Source organism: Macrobrachium rosenbergii, chromosome 19, assembly GCF_040412425.1.
Source record: "Macrobrachium rosenbergii isolate ZJJX-2024 chromosome 19, ASM4041242v1, whole genome shotgun sequence".
NCBI lineage: Eukaryota > Metazoa > Arthropoda > Malacostraca > Decapoda > Palaemonidae > Macrobrachium > Macrobrachium rosenbergii.
In genome coordinates this window covers 10427635-10448776 of record NC_089759.1, presented here as the reverse complement: position 1 = coordinate 10448776, position 21142 = coordinate 10427635, and the positions used below count along the sequence as shown (strand labels likewise).

The 21142-nt window shown below is 36.1% G+C and overlaps 1 protein-coding gene and 1 long non-coding RNA gene across 2 annotated transcripts in view; both read right to left on the bottom strand.

The window, feature by feature from the left end:
- LOC136848623 (uncharacterized) overlaps positions 1 to 7864 on the bottom strand; it is a 52837-nt gene extending 44973 nt beyond the window's left edge. Inside the window, exon 1 of the long non-coding RNA XR_010856071.1 lies at positions 7743 to 7864. This is a non-coding gene — a long non-coding RNA (uncharacterized lncRNA). The remainder of the gene's footprint in view (positions 1 to 7742) is intronic.
- An 8945-nt stretch (positions 7865 to 16809) lies between these two features.
- The window catches only part of Mtpbeta (mitochondrial trifunctional protein beta subunit), a 37031-nt gene continuing 32698 nt past the window's right edge, over positions 16810 to 21142 (bottom strand). Inside the window, exon 10 of the mRNA XM_067120999.1 lies at positions 16810 to 17220. Within this exon, the coding sequence (XP_066977100.1) occupies positions 17176 to 17220 (45 nt within the window). The 3' untranslated portion in view covers positions 16810 to 17175. The remainder of the gene's footprint in view (positions 17221 to 21142) is intronic.

Genomic DNA, 21142 nt, shown 5'->3' with positions numbered 1-21142 from the left:
AAAGATGCATATGGAAACCTTAAATCTGAAAAGTTAGGAATACTGCAGTGACTTGAGGCAATATTTATAAAATCTGAAAATAACTTTCAAAGAACAAGCAAAAGTTAGCAGTAGTAGTAAGCAGTGTTACATAGAGGAAGGGATAGAGAGAGCAAGGCATCATGGTGGAATCAAGATGTACAAAGGGCAACTGCAGAGATCCTTCAAGCTTTGGCAGTAGACAGACAGGGACAAGAATGGGAAGGCTAAAAGACAGGTGGCAAAGAGTGAAGAACAGAAGTTGAAAGGATTAGAATCAGAATTTTAACACAGGACATATAGGGAAAACTAAAAAATACAAAAGATAATTGAGTGAATTAAGGTTGAAAAATGAAAGTGGCAATTTAAAATATGAATATGGAAACATCAAACCTGAAAAGACAGTAAATGGAGTGACTTGAGGCAATATTTATAAAATCTTCTGAATGAAAAAGATAAATATCAACTAGCTTATGTTGGCTTGATTCAGAGACCAATAAGGAATAAAATACATGAAGAGCTTAACAGCTTTACGGAAAATGAAAAAGGTAAGGCTGAAGGATTATTCACAATAACACGATTTAATAAAAGAAGCAGGAGAGCTAATCATCTATGAGCTTACAAGAATACAGTACTGTATATGAATACCCACAAGGGGCCAGCAGTTAGGGGGAAAAGCATTACAGCAATAATATAGTACAAAGGAAATGAGGAGTCACTGCAATGTTGAAATTACTGAGAAATAAGACTGCCTGAAAATATGAAATATTGGAGGTGTCAGAAGACAAAAATTGTTGGTTTTGCTGAAGTTTGAGAGAGCTTTAATAATGAGGCAATCACAGGAAAAGTACCAAGCAATGGAGAATGTATTCAATACTATACCAATACGAACAATTAGAGGGCCATTATGAAGGTAGTATTACAAAGGCCCATTAAACTAGTGATATTACACTACCACAGCACAAGATCTAATGAGGAGGCAAGTTATAAGTACAGTGTATCAGAAGTACCTGAGACGAGTGCTGAAGTATATCAAGGATCAACAGCCCTAAGCATGTTACCATCCTACATAGTACAGTCTAACCTCTTAAATCTGGCACTCTGTGGTCTGGCTACTTCCATGATCTGGGACGTTTAAAATCAGCCGCCACGAGTTCTTGAGTGGCTACAAGGGTGGCACCAGGTTCTCAGCTTTGGATTTTTTCTGATTTTGGAACTGAAGCTTGCTCCGTATACACACAAGCACAGTTTATTTCAAATGAAAACAGTCTGTGGAACTCAAAAATATACAGCATACAAAAGAACCATAATTTGCATTTATACTCGTGTATCATCCAATCTTGTGTGTCATGCAATTACCAACACTGTCCAAACACATGATTTCATTATATACATGATGTACAGTGCGAGATGTATTTTCAGTAGATTACACTACGCTTTCTATGCCTATCTCAGTTTCGGTAGATACCACTGATAATGCATATTATATCTGAGTTAACTTTTAACTAAGAAATAGGCCTAGAAGCAAATGTTCACTAGGTTAAATGTGAATCTAAATACGTTAAATCAGGCTTACCAACCTTGTGACTTGTCTAAGAATTCATTACTATTTCTTATAATTAACAACCATTTACTACTGCGTACAAGACACTGGCATCAAATGCAGCAGAATCTGGGGAAAAGGTACTGAAAATGCTAACAAAGTGGATGGACAGCGCTTAAATGAGAGAATGCAAATCAACACAGGCAAAACAAAGATTATGGTGACTGGGAAGGAGGCAAAGGAAAAAAGGAAAGTGGTCACATGATTGCTGTAAGAAAAGTGTGAGAGTCAACTCAGTACAGTGTACTGAATTTAACAAATGGTGTTAGAAGAGATGCTCTGGATTATAAAATATACATGGAGTAGGAGGATCTCATTGCCTAAAGTATTAGAAGATATCAAAGGTAAAAAGGGAATTAGAATATATGTTGTAGTATACGGGCAGGTCTCCAAAGAGATACAATCTTTTCTGTTACATTGGGGACATGACCAACTGAAGTGCAAATAAAGGAGGCTGTAAGAAACAGCAACTGCAGTCTGGAAAATATCCACTGTAGAGAGAGCAAAGGCTTACGAAGGACATATAAGGTTTGTATTGTTCTATGCAGTGGAAACAAGTCCACTGACAAGGAAGATGGAGAGAATTTTGAAAATGTATGACAAGTGTTAAAATTACTGGCCAGGCGTGGTGGGAAGAGAAGGGTGTATTAAAAATGAGAAAGTGGCATAAAGATGTGGTGGTAGCAGCTGAAAAAATACTAAAATCTAAAAGACAAGAACAGTTTGGTCATATCTAAAGAAGAGATGAGGAACAGTCAGTCATGGAAGTAGCAGGGTGAAGACCTGTAGGATGGAACACTTCGGGAAAATGGCAGATGAAGGTCTAGGATTGATTATTTGTTATTTACAACACAGTATGAAAACCACACAAAATCAAATATTCAAGTTAAAAAAGAATGCTAAGCTTAACCGATATCAAAAGTGCTGAATAATACAATTAAATGCTTGCCAAATATAAAAAAGTGTATCATATAAAAAGGTGAATCACCTAAATTTGCTTTTAGCAAGTGTTTAATATAGCATTGAGTTCTTTTCAATGTTTACTAGAGATTTTTTCAAAATGTGTGTAAATACACAAGTTGTAAAAGCCCAGAAATAGTATAGCAAAAATATCAAATATTTACTGGAAACTCCTAAAAAAATGTACTAATTCCACACCACAATACCAAGTGTGCAATGTTAGAATTGAAAATTATAATGAGAAACAGTTTTTACAGAGCAAAATATTTTTATCAAAACCAATCAATGATACATGTGCCAATAAAGAATTTGTACCCCAAACGTTCTCGAGTATCTCTCAACCAATAACACCACTTTTCATGTACAGTGCAAGTGCAGGAACAAGATTTGCTGGGCAGGGAGGAGGGCACTCATAATGGATGTGAAAAAATTTGTGCTATAAATAATTAAATTTGTTTTATCACAACCCAATAATCATACATATGCCTTTATCACTATTTTGGTGGGAGGCTATGATCCTGAATGCCCCAGTGTCTTTGAATAAGTCCAAGATCCACTGACTTATTTGAGGACCGTATGAGTCGGCAACCAAATCTCTGATTGATACCTCACAGGATATTATATGAAACCCATAAATCATAATTAGCCTTATCCATTGTAAACAGATCCCAGTTACACCAACTTCAAGAACTGAAACAAGAAAGGTTCTACAGCACATTTCTAGCCTGCTTTCCACTGTCTGCCAAAAGCCATGTTATTAATTCTTCTGTGTAACTTTGCTTTCCACACTCTGTCAAAAGCCATATTAATTCTTCTGTGTAACTTTGAGAGTCCAGACATAAGCAGTGTTTTTCAAGCTACATTGAAAGGACTTTGTGTTCTTCCTGTTGCCCCTTGAGGATAGGATCGGGATCATCTGCTTATCCTAGCTGTCCTAGGCTCTTGTCACATATGGTGGACAGCACGGGAGCACTATGGATGTTTATTTTTCATTTTCCTTCCAGGGGATGCTGGAGGGGGCCTGGAGACCTTTCAACATTGGCATCTTCTCCACATCCTTCAACAAATTAATTTTTCTCTCTCTCTGGAAATCTGGCCAAGTGGGGCTGGTACAGATTGTTTCATTGCTCTTCTAGCTTTAGCTTCGCCTGCCCTTTCCCTTCTGCTGGCAGCAACTCCCCATTCAGTGGCTGCTTTTGACCATATTTTGATGTCTACAAAACTGATAACTTTCTTTGATGCATCACCACATCTCTATATAGTAAACCCCCCATATTCGCGTTCTCATGATTCATGGACTCACGTATTCGCGGATTTCTCTGCGGAATGTATCTACCCATTATTCGCGGAAAATTCGCCCATTCCTGGTATTTTTCACCGAGAAATATTTACTAATTACTGTATTTTCATATCATTTTCATGACTAAATGCACTTTTTGTGATAAAACTATTAAAATACTCAGGTATAAGCATTTTTAGTGTTTTTCTTGTGTTTAAACTATCAAAATAGGCAGTTCTAAGTGTTTTTAGAGGGGTTGTAAGTATTCGTGGATTTTAGCTATTCGCAAGGGGGGTGCGGTACACATCCCCCGCGAATACAGGGGGGTTTACTGTAATCCATGTTCCCTTGCCTGCCTATGTTCTTTGTGCCCCATGTTCTTGGTCACAGTACTGTTCTCTATTTGGGATTCTAGGCAGTCCCCAGTTTATTTTTTTGCATCTTCCTTGATCAGGTATCATGTTATTTTTTTTGTTATTTGTGTGACACTGTCCTGGCAGTTATCTTTGGAGTTGTCATCTACATTGGCACCTCAGCTTGATGAAGTTTTGGTTTTGACCTTTATTAACTCTTTAACGCTGAAGCCCTATTTACAAAAACGTCTCTCGTATGCCGGCGGCCTTCGGTGAGTTAGCGCCAAAGTGGAAAAAAAGTTTTTTTCAAAAAATCACAGCACGCTTAGTTTTTAAGATTAAGAGTTCATTTTTGGCTCATTTTCTTTTGTCATATCCTGAAGTTTAGTATGCAACCATCAGAAATGAAAAAAAATATCATTATCATATATAAATATTGGAATATATGACAGCGAAAAAAAAAAACTCGTATATAATTGTATACAAATCGCGCTGTAAGCAAAACGGTTAAAGCTAATGAGTTAATTTTTTTTAGCTGTATTGTACACTAAATTGCGATGATTTTGGTATATAATAAATTTTAAAACGATCAAAGCAACACAGAGAAAATATTATCACAAAATGATGCATGAATTCGTAACGCTCGGACGTAAAAAAATGTTTTTTTTAAAAATTCACCATAAATCGAAATATTGTGCTAGAGACTTCCCGTTTCTTGAAAAATGAAGCTAATTGATTGAATATTACTAGACTGTAAGTGTTTTAGCTTACAATTGCAGTTTTCGACCATTTCGGTCGAGTTAAAGTTGACCAAAAGTCGAATTTTTTCTATTTATCGTGATTTATATGGAAATATTTCAAAACTGATAAAAGCTACAACCATGAGTTATTTTTATTGTATTGTACATGAAATTGCGCACATTTTCATATATAAAACTTTATGTAACGACTAATATAAAGCGGTGCAAATATTACGACAACGAGACGAAAGAATTTCTGAGATGTTCGGCCGAGTTACCGCGCAGACGTAAGGAAAATGTTTTATTTAAAAATTCACCATAAATAGAAATATTGTGCTAGAGACTTCCAATTTATTGCAAAATGAAGTTAAACGATTGAATATTACTAGAGTGTAAGTTTTAGCTTACAATTGCGTTTTTTGACCATTTCGGTCGAGTTAAAGTTGACCGAAGGTTGAAATTTTGGCACTTATCGTGATTTATGTGAAAATATTTCAAAACTGATAAAAGCTACAACCATGAGCTATTTTCTGTTGTATTCTACATGAAATTGCACACATTTTCATATATAAAAGTTTATGTAACGACTAATGTAAAACGATGCAAACATTATGACAACATGACGAAAGAATTTCTGAGATGTTCGGCCGAGTTACCGCGCAGACGTAAGGAAAAAAATTTTTTTTTTCAGAAAATCACCATAAAGCGAATATTGTGCTAGAGACTTCCAGTTTGTTGCAAAATGAAGGTACATGATTGAATATTACTAGAATGTAAGAGTTTTAGCTTATAATTGCGTTTTTTTACCATTTCGGTCGAGTTAAAGTTGACCTAAGCTTGAAATTTTGGCAGTTATCGTGATTTATATGAAAATATTTCAAAACTGATAAAAGCTACAACCATGAGTTATTTCTGTTGTATTCTACATGAAATTGCGCACATTTCCATATATAAAACTTTATGTAACGACTAATATAAAACAGTGCAAACATTACGACAACGTGACGAAAGAATTTCTGGCGCGGACGTAAGGAAAAAGGTTTTTTAAAAAATTCACCATAAATCGAAATATTGTGCTAGAGACTTCCAATTGGTTGCAAAATGAAGGTAAATGATTGAATATTACTAGATCGTAAGAGTTTTAGCTTAAAATTGCGTTTTTTGACCATTTCGGTCAAGTCAAAGTTGACCGAAGGTTGAAATTTTGGCAGTTATCGTGGTTTATATGAAAATATTTCCAAACTGATAAAAGCTACAACCATGCGTTGTATTTTGTTGTATTGTACATGAAATTGCGCACATTTTCATATATAAAACTTTATGTAATGGCTAATATAGAACAGTGCAAAAATTACAACAAAATGACGAAAGAATTTATGAAATTTTCGGCTGAGTTACCGCCTGTGCGTACGAAAAAAGTTTTTTTAAAAAATTCACCATAAATCGAAATATTGTGCTAGAGACTTCCAATTTGTTGCAAAATGAAGGTACATGATTGAATATTATTAGAATGTAAGAGTTTTAGCTTACAATTGCGTTTTTCGACCATTTCGGTCGAGTCAAAGTTGATCGAAGGTTGAAATTTTTTGTAGTCGACGTACGGTACGTCCACTCGGCACCCAACAGACAATTTTAGTCGACGTATGATACATCCAATAGGCGTTTAAGGGTTAAGATACATAATGAAATTCACTTGAGTAAAATCCAAGATCAGGCAGTATAAGCAACACAGTATCCCAGAAGCAGTGTAGCAATCACATGACAATCCTTCCTCATTCTTGAGGAGGGTCTTGTAAGCCGTTATTTCAGTAATAGTAATACACACTTACATACTCACATGCACTGCATGAGAGTGTGTATGTGCATTTGTCTGTTGATTTTATAAATGACATGTAGCCACTGTTTTGTACAGCCTTTTGGTATATCTACATTAAATATCTAACTAACATTCATCCAAATCTCCAATATGTGTGCACAGGGCTTATGAAAAATATATTATGGCATTACTGTTATGTAGTACAAAATGAAAATTTATGAAATCCTTTAACTTGTTTGAAACCTTGGGTAAAAATGTAATGTATGATATTTCTCTATATACACAATCACATTTTATTAAGGGATATTAACTATATAATAACTTGAGAGTAAAATAACTACTCACAGAGCAAAAAACTGGAGTAAACAGACAGACAGACACCTATACCATTTCTTACAGAAGCCATAATTTACATGTAACAGACATATGAAGTAGAACACAAATAAAATTCAATGATTTCTACTGCAGTATTAGTGACAGCATATACAAGCTGTCACCAATAAATGTACTTGTAAATGTTCTCAGTTCATCTGTCGACTACATGAAAACTGCACTTCCGTAAGCAATTGCAAAAAATGTGTCTGTCTGTCTGTTTGTTTGCTCCGTTTGTCTCTCTTGCATTGTGTATTGTTATTTTACTCTAAATTTTCATAAGTTAATATCACTTAATAAAATATGGTCATGCAACTGTGTGTACCAGCAAATATAGTGCATTGCATATAAACCACAAGTTTCAATTACTGATATAAGATAGCCTATGCTTTAGTAGCTTACAATGTGTTTGGATAGTCTAAGGATTTTCTGAATGTTCTTATGCCATACCAAATATATCTTTCATAAGCCAAACTCACAAAAAGAAGTAGAGCAAAATGCAATAAAACAACCAACAGACATTTATATACAAAATTATCAAAACAGCTAATGTTATACAAAAAATGGCTAGATTAACAAACTTCAAAACATTTAAGCTTACCTCATTCTTCCAACAACTGTAACCATCAAAAGACGTACAACTTTTATATTTCACCTACTGCTAATGTAATAGATATTTCACTTCACAACATTCCTCATTTAAGGTGGCCATAAAAATCTGCAATCAAAATATACGGCATATATAAAACAGGTCTGGCAGTAGCAAACGTGGAGGTAATAGGCTGAGTAACAATGTCCAAAAATGTCAATATTATTCAACAGGTATATAAATGTGCTTGTTGTTATTGTCCTCTATTACTGGACACTTTACATAGTGGCACCTCAACTTAATGGACAGTTTGGGGGTATGCCCATTCTGCTAAGTAATGAAATCCATTAAGTAACAAAGATTGGTAAATTGCCAATACAATACTGTACCCTGAAGCAATTCACTTAGCTCCTAGTGAACATCAATTCCATATAAAATCATTAATAGCCTGTCCAAACTGGTTTTTGCTAATTTCATTGCCTAAAATATTTATTCACTTATTCAATTTCAGATGTATATCTGTAAAATGAATTGATTCTAAAAGTACATAAAATGCAATACGGGACACTTTAACATACCAAAAACATAGCCAATTGCTATAGCTCTGCTTACTGACTGGGTGAGCTTACAGGATATGTAAAATACACAAAAATCATGCAATAAATAAAAAAACACAAACATCTTTGTTGTAATCTAAGTTACAAAACACTATGCACTTACTTTGAGCCACCTCTCTCTCTCTCTCTTTGCTACATTATTTTCACTGACATTCATTTAATGCAATACAGCATTGTACCTAATATAGTAATGTAGTGGGACATACATTTATTTTTCCGTTTGTGTATGTATACGTGTGTACCATACATGCAAGCAAGGCGTTAAGGTAAACTATGCACTTACTGCCACTGGTCAGCACAACACAGGCACAGACAGCAGAAAGTACTGACATAAACAACTGATCAAGCAATAGCTGTTTGCTGATGTGTTATTGTAGCTAATAAATGTCTATTTCGAGTTGCATGACAGTTGTCAATTTGTAAAAAATTTGCCAATCCTGAATGGAGACTTCCAAAATTAATTTTTATTCATCCTTCACACGAAGAAAAATGTCTCTGGAAAGAGTATCGCTAAAGCTACAGCTTATAACTGTGGCTGAAGGAACAAATAAAGTGCAACTTGCAAAATGTTTTGGACAGGCAAAATCAAAATCAGAAGCTGACACAATCAGAGTTATTTCATTTAAAATTTGTTTTACAGATAAAGATAAGCTGCATTTTTAAACCATGTTTTATTCATTCACAAGAAAATGTATCTCAGAATTAAGCTTCATTAAGCAACTAGCAGTAATGACGTCTGTAAAACCGAGCCAGCTGATGATTTTGAGAAAGTAAACATTACCAGAATGCAAATGGCTCATGATCGCAATATTTATATGATAAAACAATATGTGTTATATACAATAATTAAATCAACAGTTCTATTAAAATTATCATTGTTTTGGATACAACTGTATTATCTGACTTATGCAAATGGATAATGCTAGAATTTCAGTGTGCATTCTCAAACATGAAACAAAATCACAAACAATATTTATATACAAACTGTTTTTGAAGATTTTATTAGCATTGACTTGCAGTAGTGTTATTACATTATACTCTGTACTCTAGTTTGTTCTTTCAACACATGAGAAAACATAATCACACACACTTACTTTACTTGCAACACCAAATGCTTGTAAAACTTTTTTTTTTTTTTGCTGGGCATGATGACAAGTCAGTTAAGTAACGAAATCCACTAAGTTGAGGTCTGTTAAGTGAGGTGCCAGTATTCTAACATTTAATATACTTTTTTTTTTTTACAGAATAAGCTAACATTTTAATAAAGTCTCCGATTAATAGTAAATGGCACAATATTAATCTTATGTCAGTCAGAAATCACAGACATAAATGGATATCACTTGTTTTCACATCATTTTTGCATTCATTTTGCAGGTGTATTGTTTATGAATTCATTCATTTTTTACCTATACAGCAGCAATTATACTATGAACTGTACGATATAACATCTATATGCAGTGCCCTTCATTGTTAGCTGAGAACTATGGTACTGTAAGTTGAAAATACATTCTCAAAAGAAAAGCAGCAAAATGTTTGGATATATGTGCAATCAATGCATTTGCCCTGACACACAGGTGTAGCCCCAAATCTAAGGCCCAAGAATAAAAGAATTAATCTTCATATAAATGAGCATGTTATTCAATATGAAACAAAAACTTGGCCATAGTTTGATTACTGATTCATTCATGAGAAAATGTAATGAAGCAAAAAACATACCCAAGAATAGTTAAGGAAAAACCCACTTGAACTAGACTAGCTCAGCCTGGTTGCTATGCAAAGAATTATGCCTACATAAAGCACAGCCTTTTTCCAAGGCAAATTCAATGTTCAAGAGAGTGGGAGAAAGGTATACAGTGGAAAATGATGGTTCAGTTACCCTGGAAACAAAGAATCCACCTTACAAGGTTAGATGCAAATATCAGTTGTGTAAGTTTCAGCTTCCAGGTCGTCTACCACACTTATTGGATCACTATTAAACACAAAATATTATTTTTCTGGACTCAGACATCTCCAATAAATAACAAAATCTGATAAGCTGAAGCCCATTAAGTTGAGGTGCCAGTATATTGCCATTTTCTAAGTCTGCCGTCTTGTGCTAGTTTGCGGCTCCTCACTGGACTGTTGTTCAAGAAAACGCATCATGGAGCTCTCTGGTCTCCTGTTGTGCTGTGGTTTGAAGAGCCTGATAAATTGGCTCCTCCTCCAACCTAGTTGCTCCTTTGGTTCTCTTCACCCGAAACCATGAGTTGTGCTACTGCCTAATTGCCTCAAGTGCTCCCTTCCATGCTTGTTCACAGTCAATTACTGTACTCTTCTGTGGTCCATGAGTGTGGCTGCCTCCATGATCATTTTGTTCCTCAGTCCCCCTCGTAACTCGGTCCTCTTTCACAAAGATTCTCTCATGTATGCTATTCTTTAATGTTCATGCATTCATCCTCCACAATTATGCTGTTCATGCTTTCATCCTCTGAAATGTGTTCCTGTTTGCTGACAGAGGATAGGGACAGTGATGTTGGTGTTTCTCTAGCAAAATCAGTTCTTGATACCTTTATTTTGTGATCCTTCAAGAGCTGGATATCGACTTTTTTCTTCCAGCTCTTCATTTCTAGATTTTCTGAATGCATATTTTTTACCCCCTCCATATTAGCACCTTTCCTCTCCATGAAGGATGTTTGGGCTCCCCATCTCTGTGGTCATGATGATGTGAGAGTTATGTTTTGGTTCTGGTTGGCATACTCCCTTCTTTTCCCTTCTTTAGGACCATGCTCCTGAGAGTGCTAAGGAGAGTTTTGATAACTCTACTGTGGATATCTAGTTTCACTTAGCCTGGTCTACCATTTCATCTCCATTTCTTTGAGGACAAACCTACCTCTGCCTTGCAGTCTTTCCATTGGGTGCTTTGGCCTTGTATTTTTCTGCAATCCCTCCACCTCCTGTAATTTTCCCCTTCATGTTGGCAAGCTAAATCTTTTTATTGACTGGAAGTGGAAATCCCTGCTGTTCCCTCCTAGCTCTCCTCCACCAATTGGACTTCATCCTAGGATGATTTTGGAAGTAAGAATCTTTCAGCAAGAGTCTTCGTTCTGAGTCTCCTTGAGATGGCACTCCTCTTATTATTGGATGCAGGTTTGCATCTGCTGTCATGATGGATTGCCTTCTCCTGGACAAGATGGGGTTAGTGTGCTCAACTCCTTCCACTCCCATAGACCCAGAAGCACTTGTTGGCAGGGCCAAAATTTTAGCTCTAGGAAACTTTTTGTCACTTCTTCAACAACCTGTTGAAGAAGTGACGTTGGCTTGTGCCAACTTCTGGTCTTGTTCTTTGTACCTGTCTCCCCATAGGTTTCAATTCATTGCAGGGACCTCAGCTTCTTGGGAGTATCAATGGAAAAGTCATACTGCTTTTCTTTCACTATGTCAAACTTCTGACCTATGGTGCTACTAGATGAGGTTTGAACTACACTTCAATGATAATGGATGACAAGGGGCCTAGGTGCCTCCATGGTGGTCTACCTTTTGGGGGAATAGTTCTGTCAAACCCAAAGTCATGATTGGGTTTGTCATGACACTTTCTGACAGTTCTCAACATTGTCCTACCATCAGTTCTTTCCTCTTTCAGGGGTATACTAGAGACCAATTAATCCATGACAATGATGATTGTCTCCTCTTCCTCCCTGAACACCTAAGAGACTTACAGGCAAAGATACATCACTTGAAGAGACTGAAGAAGAAGTGGAATGTGGGAACCTCTTCTTTACCGATCAGTAAGACCAAAACTACAGCACACACTAGATCGGCCGCTTATCCTTGGCTGGCAACTCAGGGCGAGAGCAAACTGATTCTATAGATAAGCTGCTTTCCTTTAATGGATTGCTATTCTTGCTCCACCTCTTATGAGATGTTTCAGAAGTAAAACACAACAATCATGCTATTGTTAACAAATAAAGCGGAATGGTCACACACTATCTTCCTGGAACAACTACTGACTGTTTGATCTCGATCATGGCTGGAGGAAGCTGATTCCGACCAATGACAGCCATGGTCTTGATATCTAGTGGCATTGTGACTAGCATGCTTCTCGCTTGTGAACATGACTTTTGAAGAGGGAAACTCAGGAGAAAAATGTTGTTCCCACGGCGTAACTCAAAAATAGCTGAGGATGCATCTCAGCTTGAAGAGACTAAATACTGACAACACATGTGAGGGAGTGGAATGTCCTCAAGTTGTGGTATCTGTATGGCTGAGGCACAGAGTCAATATCAGGAGAAGCATCTCTGAATGGGAAAAATAATGGTAGTGTGGCAGGTATTGTTGGAGTACTAGTCAGGAAGAGAAGCAGTCATTACATGAGGCAGCATGACTAAAAGAGTTGCAGTAAACATCTGCCTCAGGTGCATCAGCACGAGATCAGACATAGATGACAACTAGTTTCCTTAAGCTGGGCCATGTGTAAGTCTTCCCTGGCAGGTGCATCTACTTAGTAGTCTCATTAAAATACTAACAAAAAATAATAAGAGCTTCTTGTTAAACTAGAGTACATCAATACAATACTAGCCTGATGTTCATAAACCTAGTGATGAATTTTCAAGTTGTGGTCCTTGCAACCATTTACAACTGAGTCATGAGCTGTAGCTTTTTCTATCTACTATTTGGGTGTTTACTACAGCTGATTCTACAGTAAATGTACATCTGTAATAGATTCCCAAGTTTGTCAACTTCCACATCCTCTTCTATTTAATTCCAAAACAGTCTCAATCCCACACTCAGAAAAGTCATAAATATAGCTTTAACTATATATTTCATCTAATCTTGAGTATCCTTAATATATGGAAACGTGCATCAAAAATTTTCTTCAAACATACTACATTCAAATACAAAGAATAACAGGCACATTACATTATTACAAAAAAACAGGTTTTGGTGTGGGAAAAACCTATTTTGGTAGCTGCTGTGCATCCTCAAAGGAGTTACACTCTCATGGTTAACCCAAGGCTCCATACGACAGACCAACCAATTACAAAGAATTCTCGTATAGTTGTTCTCAGCCAGAATAGCGCTTGTTGGCACAGTGATAGAATATAAAAGACTCAGGACAGGAGGGCTTTACCTCAAGTCACTACTTCTCACTCGCCAATATGTGACAACAACCTAAGTCGGCGGCCATCTTCATTACACGCCATGTCTGTGCAAGAAAAAGCGTTCACCCAAGTCCCATGCCTTTTCGTCAGGGAAAGTGGGTGGGTTTGAGGACTCACAGCGGCTCCCAAAAATAGGTTTTTCCTACGTCAAAACCTGTTTTTTGATAATGTAGCCGCTGTTCATCCTCAAAGGAGCATACAAAAGAAATTGACAGGTGACTAAATGGCTTAGCCCCTAATAAATAAATCCCAACATCCCAGATTAATTTTTGGTCTGAGGTACAGTCACAGGTTATTAACCAATTTCTTTATTCCATATACCCATAGGGTTTGGCAGTAAAGAAACAACACACAAACCAATATATGTATTATTCTTTGTGGTTCGAAGGTGACTACCTAATAATGCTGGGTCTTGCTGCAGGATTATTGCACCTTCCTCAGCAGTATCTCAGTATGACCACCACTCTCACAGCAATGGTGTTTCAGGAATTTTTTATTCAGGGTAAAGTCACAGGTTACCAACCGTTTTCTTTATTACGGATACCCATTAGGGTCTGGCAATAAAGAACAGGAGACACAGGAACCTATAAATGTATTATCCATTATGGTTTTATACAGTAACTTACCTAATTAAGTCAGGTCTGGCTGCAGGAGTATTGCAGCTTCATTGGTTTAGGAATACTGCCTCTAATAACTACTCCATACACTCAAAGACTTCTTCAAAGGAAACATTTTTTAAGAAAGCTAATGATGTACTCACCTTTTGGATGCCATACAACTTAGGAAAGTAGTGATGGTCTGCCTTTTTAATGAGGGCCACTAAAATAATTCTCAGCCCCAGTAGAAAGAATGGTTTGTATGTGCTAAGGCGTAGGTAAAATAAGACCATCCGGGATGTTTGTTGCGACATCTAGGTAAACCTTAAGCGCTTAACCTGGCATAAAATTTAATATGAAATACTGAGTTCCTTTATCAAATAAGAGGATTTTCCCTTTAAAGAGGTCCTCATTCTTGGCCAGGAGACAACAGTAAATGACAGCTACATGTATGAGTGGTGAAATGTTGTCCTTGTCTAAGAGAGCCCAGTACAGTAATCTGCGCTCCTGATGCCAAAGCACTCGAGAAGAGCTGTAGTTGTAATAGGCTCATGAATTGAGGGGATGACAGGAGTCTAAGAACCTTATTCAGGGACAAGGTAATGGGAAACCTTGCAGGAGCTGACCTTGAATTGAATTGAATATAGAATTTAGGCCACAGGCCAAGCACTGGGGCCTATGAGGTCATTCAGCGCTGAAACGAGAATTGACAATAAAAGGTTTGAAAGGTGTAACAGGAGGAAAACCTCACAGTTATATTATGAAAGTTGTTAGGAGAGGGTGGAAAGCAAGATGGAAGAGAATATGAAAGGAGGTACAGTAAAAGGATCAAAAAGGGTTGCAGCTAGGGGACGAAGGGACGCTGCAAAGAACCTAAGTAATGCCTACAGTGCACCGCATGAGGTGCACTGATGGCGCTAACCCCCTACAGGGGCAGGAGCTGACCTTTGTAGTGTAAAATACTGGAGAACACAATTAACAATTTTTATATTAAAATAAATTCCAAAACCATAAGGCACGGGTTCCGCCAATGCTGCCTTGTATGCCATGATTGTTGAAAGAGCAAGGCTCTTGACCTCAAAGGATAAAAATTGTAAAACTGTTTTAAGTAAGCTGACATCAAACATTGGCTAAACTTCAAAATTTAAAAATCATATACAGTAGAACCTCGGTCCTCGATGCTAATTCGTTCCAGAAGAAGTGTCGAGATTCGATTTTGTCGAATTCTGAGTTAATTTCTCCCATAACCTTGCCTTTTTATACAAAACTTTACACAAATTACAATTAAATAGGTTCAGAGTTGAATAACTTACCGTATCAGAAGCACTTTTTACATTTTTAAATGCATACTGTATCAAAAAAATTGGCCTATGACCAATGCAGCCGTATTACCGATGATATACCGAGAGCCATAGGCTAGGCTAAGTAGCCTATAGGCACTACCAGAATGTACTGTAACAGGTACACATGAAAACTGTTGTTAATAATGATAACATTGAAAAACAAGCCATATTATCACATTAAATTAATAATACAGTATTTATAAACCGAATTACTGTATGTCTGTTATCATAAAATTAAGAAAAATTTCCAAAATTACATCGGAACTCGGCAGCTTGTGGCAGATATAAACAAAACACAGCGCCACCCTGGTGGTGTATCGCGGTACTAATTACATAAACATTCAGAATGTTTATGTAACTAGTACAGCGATACACCACCAGGGCAGCGCTGTGGTTTGTTTATATCTGCCACAAGCTGCCGAGTTCCGACGTAATTTCGGAAATTTTTCTTAATTTTATGATAACAGACATACAGTAATTCGGTTTATAAATACTGTATTATTAAATTAATGTGTTAATATGGCTTGTTTTTCAACAGCAGCAGCATGTGTGAGTTTTAAATGCTTTTAAATAAGCATGGGAAGAACGCCACCAACAACGCCAACTAGCGGCAGCCGCCCAAAACTCTTTTTTCTACAAACATCATATGATTCATCAGGTCGGATTCCGGTTTGTTATTTGAGCTCCGACGCAAAGTTTACTCAACATTTCGTGTTGAAATCCGATTATTTCGAGTTCTAGTACAGTCGAGGACCGGGGTTCTACTGTATTGACACTCCATTTTTTAATATATGCTTACATGCCTCGGATGTATGCATTAGTTTTTACTATTTCATTGTTAGACCATTTACCTAGACCACTAACTTTATGTTACTTTTGTGACTCAAGAGATGTGGAACTAGTCAAGGATGCAGCTCCTATAACGTGAATGTCCACTTTTCAGGAATGCCAAGATGCTCCTGCTATGCAGGAGCTACTGACTTACTGGTTAAATTCAGATTAAGTTCAGAATTAAGATTTTCTTTCCATGTACACTGTAGTGTGAGAACAGGTTACCATTTGTGTGAATGATACTTGATAAAAGTATGTCTTGGAACTCAAAACTAATGCCTTTTATACAGACATCACTGGAATGTTCAATATTCTACAAACTTTATGCATTAAGCACATCATGTGACCTTCCACTGCCATCCACTCATGAGGTCAAGTGATGCTTACTGCTTTTCAAACGCATAACATGCTGTGGTAGACCAAATAAAAAATCTTGGAAAACTTGAGAATAATGAGGCTTCAATTAAGTTTTTCAAGTCCATTCTAAAACTTAGCTTATTTATGATTGCCACTGATTTTGGCATCATAACTTGAAAAATGTTGAAAGAAACAAGTGTATATTACCTTTATTAAATATATTTACAAGCAAAGTTCTAGACTGCTTACTGAATAACAAGTACACACTTTCTTTCATTTAAGAAAATATAATTCATTTTAGCAATATCATTGAAGTAAGAATACAAAGAACAATTATCTAATTACACAAATACACTACTTAAAATATGTAAATTGCATTGATACTTGCTTACATGGGGGGGGAAAATCCAGAAGTTCATCACCTGCCATCAAAAACTGAATACTGTGCATAAACTTCAAATACACCCTGGTGAACTTGTGGACTTTCAAGGTTCAGGTAATCAAAGGGTGATAATGATTACTCAGACATAAGGTCTCACTGAAAGACCTCCAGCTGAGCTATCTTAAATAGTAGCACCTGGGTAACGTTCCACAATCATGCCGACACCCTGGTGAAAGAGAAACATTTGCATAACAGAACCAGTCTTATAGGCAGAAAGCAAAGGCTAAGAATCTACTGCATGACAAAATTATCCATGAATATAATGTTACAACTAAAAAAAAACTAGTTTTTAAATCAACTTTATTCTTTATTTATATATATATATATATATATATATATATATATATATATATATATATATATATATATATATATATATATATTATACAGGCAGTCCCCGGTTTTGACGGGGTTCCGTTTTACGCCGTGTGTCGTAAACCAAAAATCGTCGTAAACTGAAAAATTGTCGAAAATCATAAAAAATCCTAAGAAAATGTTACTTTTAATGCTTTGGGTGTATTGAAAACTATGTAAACCACATTTTTATTGAGTTTTTCATCAAATAAACCTCCAAATTTTGATTATTCTGCCGTTTTGGAGCCATATTTCTTCCGTCGGATCGGCGTACGACGCGTCGTAACCCTGGAACATGCGTCATAAACCGGGAAATAATTTCTGATGAATATATTTGAAAAGCGTCGTAACCTCGGAACATCGTAAGCCGGACCCGTCGTAAACTGCCTATATATATATACAGTATAACAAAAAATTTTCATACATTAACCTGAATTTTTCATTGTTAAAGTGACCCAACAAGGATAATGTGACCAAAGTAGTCTTTACCTCAGCAAAGGCTACGATCATAGCTTTGCTGGGCGAACCTTAAAACCCACAGTCATGGTCTTGTCTAAAATTGGTACTTACCATCTGTTTCACAAAACAGCAACTGTACAAATTGGCTTCTGCTATGGCCTTGAAAGATATCACAAAAAGTGTATCTAATGGTTGGGGAGGCAGTAAGAAACGCATGCGACGCATTTTCTCTATTTGTGTTCGCAGCCAACGTATATAATACAGAAAACTCCATTTACACAAGATATACATTCATAGTAAACTTTTGTAAATAAAAATAGTGTAAATGGGTCATACCTGAGTGGGGAAGGCTGGGAGGGCCCTTGTCTGCATGAGGGCTTTTTACAACTGCTATTGGGTTAAAAGCTTCAATATCACATAAGCATCACTTTGTTTATCACTTTTGAGTGGCTGACTATTATTGGGGGGGAGGGTTAGGCCAGGGTAAGCCCTTACAGGGTGGGAAGACCGTGAGATCTGAGTAGTGTGTGTTGGGTGGGCCTCTGTCTCCTTAGGGTCTTTTATGACTACTATAAGAGAAAGATATGTCATGACTGGGTAACTCCAGCAGTGACAATTTGCAAACAAAATTAGTCTGACATTAAATAAGCTTTTCTTAAGTTGAAATATCAGCAAACTGAAAAACTTGAACAGATTACAAAATAAAATATCAGTATAAACTTGAGGAGGGGAGATGATGAGCAACATACAGCAGGGAAGATCAAGGAAATGGAAGTGCTGGGGATATGAAGGAAGAGTATGGCCTAAGAGAATCTGGAGAGACTGCATTAGAAGATTAGAGACAAAGGAACAGACAATGAGGGAACAAAAAACAGAACCATTTGGAAAAGGCTCATTACAAACAGCAACCCCGACTAAGGATTTACATCAATAAGGAGATGAATATCTTACAGAGTTACTCCTGAATCAAAAGGAAAACTTTAGAAGGGGAGCGACTGTTAAAGGCTGTTTAGAAGCAAGGGGTATCTTCAAGGAGGAAAGAGCTATTTACCAAACACAGTGACAGCCCACCCATAATCATTCACACTGATAAAAAAAAAAGAAATTCCTAAAAAAAACTTAAATTCTACAGCATGTCTGCATTACAAAGAGTCTTTCATTGAGTTACCAAGCTTACCCTTTCTCAAAAGTAGCTCTCTCTTATTGAGCAGCCCCCAACTGGAATCTCATTGTAGTTCATGTTAAATTACAATGGGCCCCTTTTCCTAACAATATCAGACACAAAATGTTACTACAGGTCGACCATCAATAATCCGGCAATCGTTAACCTGGCTCCATCACTGATCCGAGACTAATTTTGGCTAACACAATTTCAAACTACAATATATCTAAGTTAGAGTTTGACTAAATAATAGTCCTAAAAGCAAACGTTCGGTAGACTAAATGCAAATTGTCATACATTTAACCAGGTTTGCCAAACTTATGGCCTGTCTAATGATTAATTACTATTTCTTGTAATTAAAAACCAATTACTATGCTGTGCAAAACACTGTCATAAACAGTAGCAAGCACTAATATAGCTGAATTGAGAAACAGCAGTTTGCCCTTGCTATTACTGTAACTATCATACGTTTATTAAGCTGCGTCACACTGACTTATTAAAAATTTTCCAATTGTCAGTGATGACTTCAATTACTAAAAATAAAGTGATTTTTATTAATCTTTCATGCAACTGAGAAGTCTTAAGATATAGTATCACACTGAATTTAAGATGTGGCTAAAAAAAAAAATTAATGACAAAAGTAACACCTGGTCCTGATGAAATCACAAACTTGATTTAAAAATTTACTGCAACTATAAATAAAAATAAGATGCATTTTTAACCCAGCTCTGATATCACAAACAAATGTAAAAAATGAATCTCCAAATTAAGGTTTAATTAACACAAATGGCAATGATGATGTCAGTAATATGCAAACAGCTGATGTTTTTGAAAATGTGATCATCAGAAGACTGCAAATGGCGCATGATTGCAGTGTTCATATTATAATGCAAAGATATGACAAAAAATACAATATGACTGAATATATAAAGTAAAACACCAGTTTTATAAAAATTAACATTCCTTTAAATACGTGTACACTTTGACTTTCGTAAATGGCTACTATCGGTGTGACAGTTGACAGCCTAACCAGGGGCAAAATGTTCACACACATTATGTAGCTCCGGTCACCTCAGGTATGATGCGTACTCATATATTTTGATTAATTAAAAATTATTCAGAAGGTCACACGATACGTGAATACTGTATATAGTCAACACGAAACGGCTTATGGGATTGTACACTTGTAGTGATAACAGCGAACAGAAAAGTAATTTAGCTAGAAGCACAAACAAATAGCTAATTACGAGAGCTGATCTTTCTGCGGAATACCATGAGCCAAGAATATGATCACAATCGTGAAAAGTAAAGAAACAAAGCTGTGGTTGTTTTAAAAGAATCAAAACATAGACAACACAGGGCTTTTGGAAAAGTGTTGCTGATCTCGATAAATGAAAAATAGCTGGTGGTAGTGTTACTGATTTGTGAAAAAACAAAGGGTAAAATGAAGTTACTTTACATAGTACAGTATCAAGTTTGTGCGTTCATAAGACCCTGTGCACGCAATTGCATTTCTCTTTTGGGTTGTAAAAATAAGAAAAAAAAAAATATACAGTAAAAATATAGATGAGAATACAGTAGCATAGACTATAAATAAAAAATCATAGATAAGAATAGCATAAAATATAAATTAAAAAATCATAGATGAGAATAGCATAAAATATTAATAAAAAAAATCATAAGTATAACAACACGGACTAAAACAATCTGTGGCAAACCATAATTCTTTTGGGTAGTAAAAATAAAAAATGAGAAAATACAATAAAAAAAATACAGATGACAACAGCATAAAATATATAAAAAGAATTCCAAGATGAATAAGATGGGAATCCTGACAGCCCTTCACTTCAAGACATGTAACTGTGCTTAGTTGCAAATTTCAGCTCTTCACTTCAGGAGCAGCAGTGATGAATCCAAGTCAACAGAATTATCTGAACCATTTAATTTTGCCCGTGCTTTATTAAAATTTCACTTGATTTTCATTTAATATTTCTTTTTTCCTTCTTAAAAACTTGTACTGATTTACATGGTATTTTAAAGGTAGGATCAAGTGGTTAACTGTTATGTGTACTCTAACCTAATTGGTCTGTAATCTGCAAAAATCACTAATCCG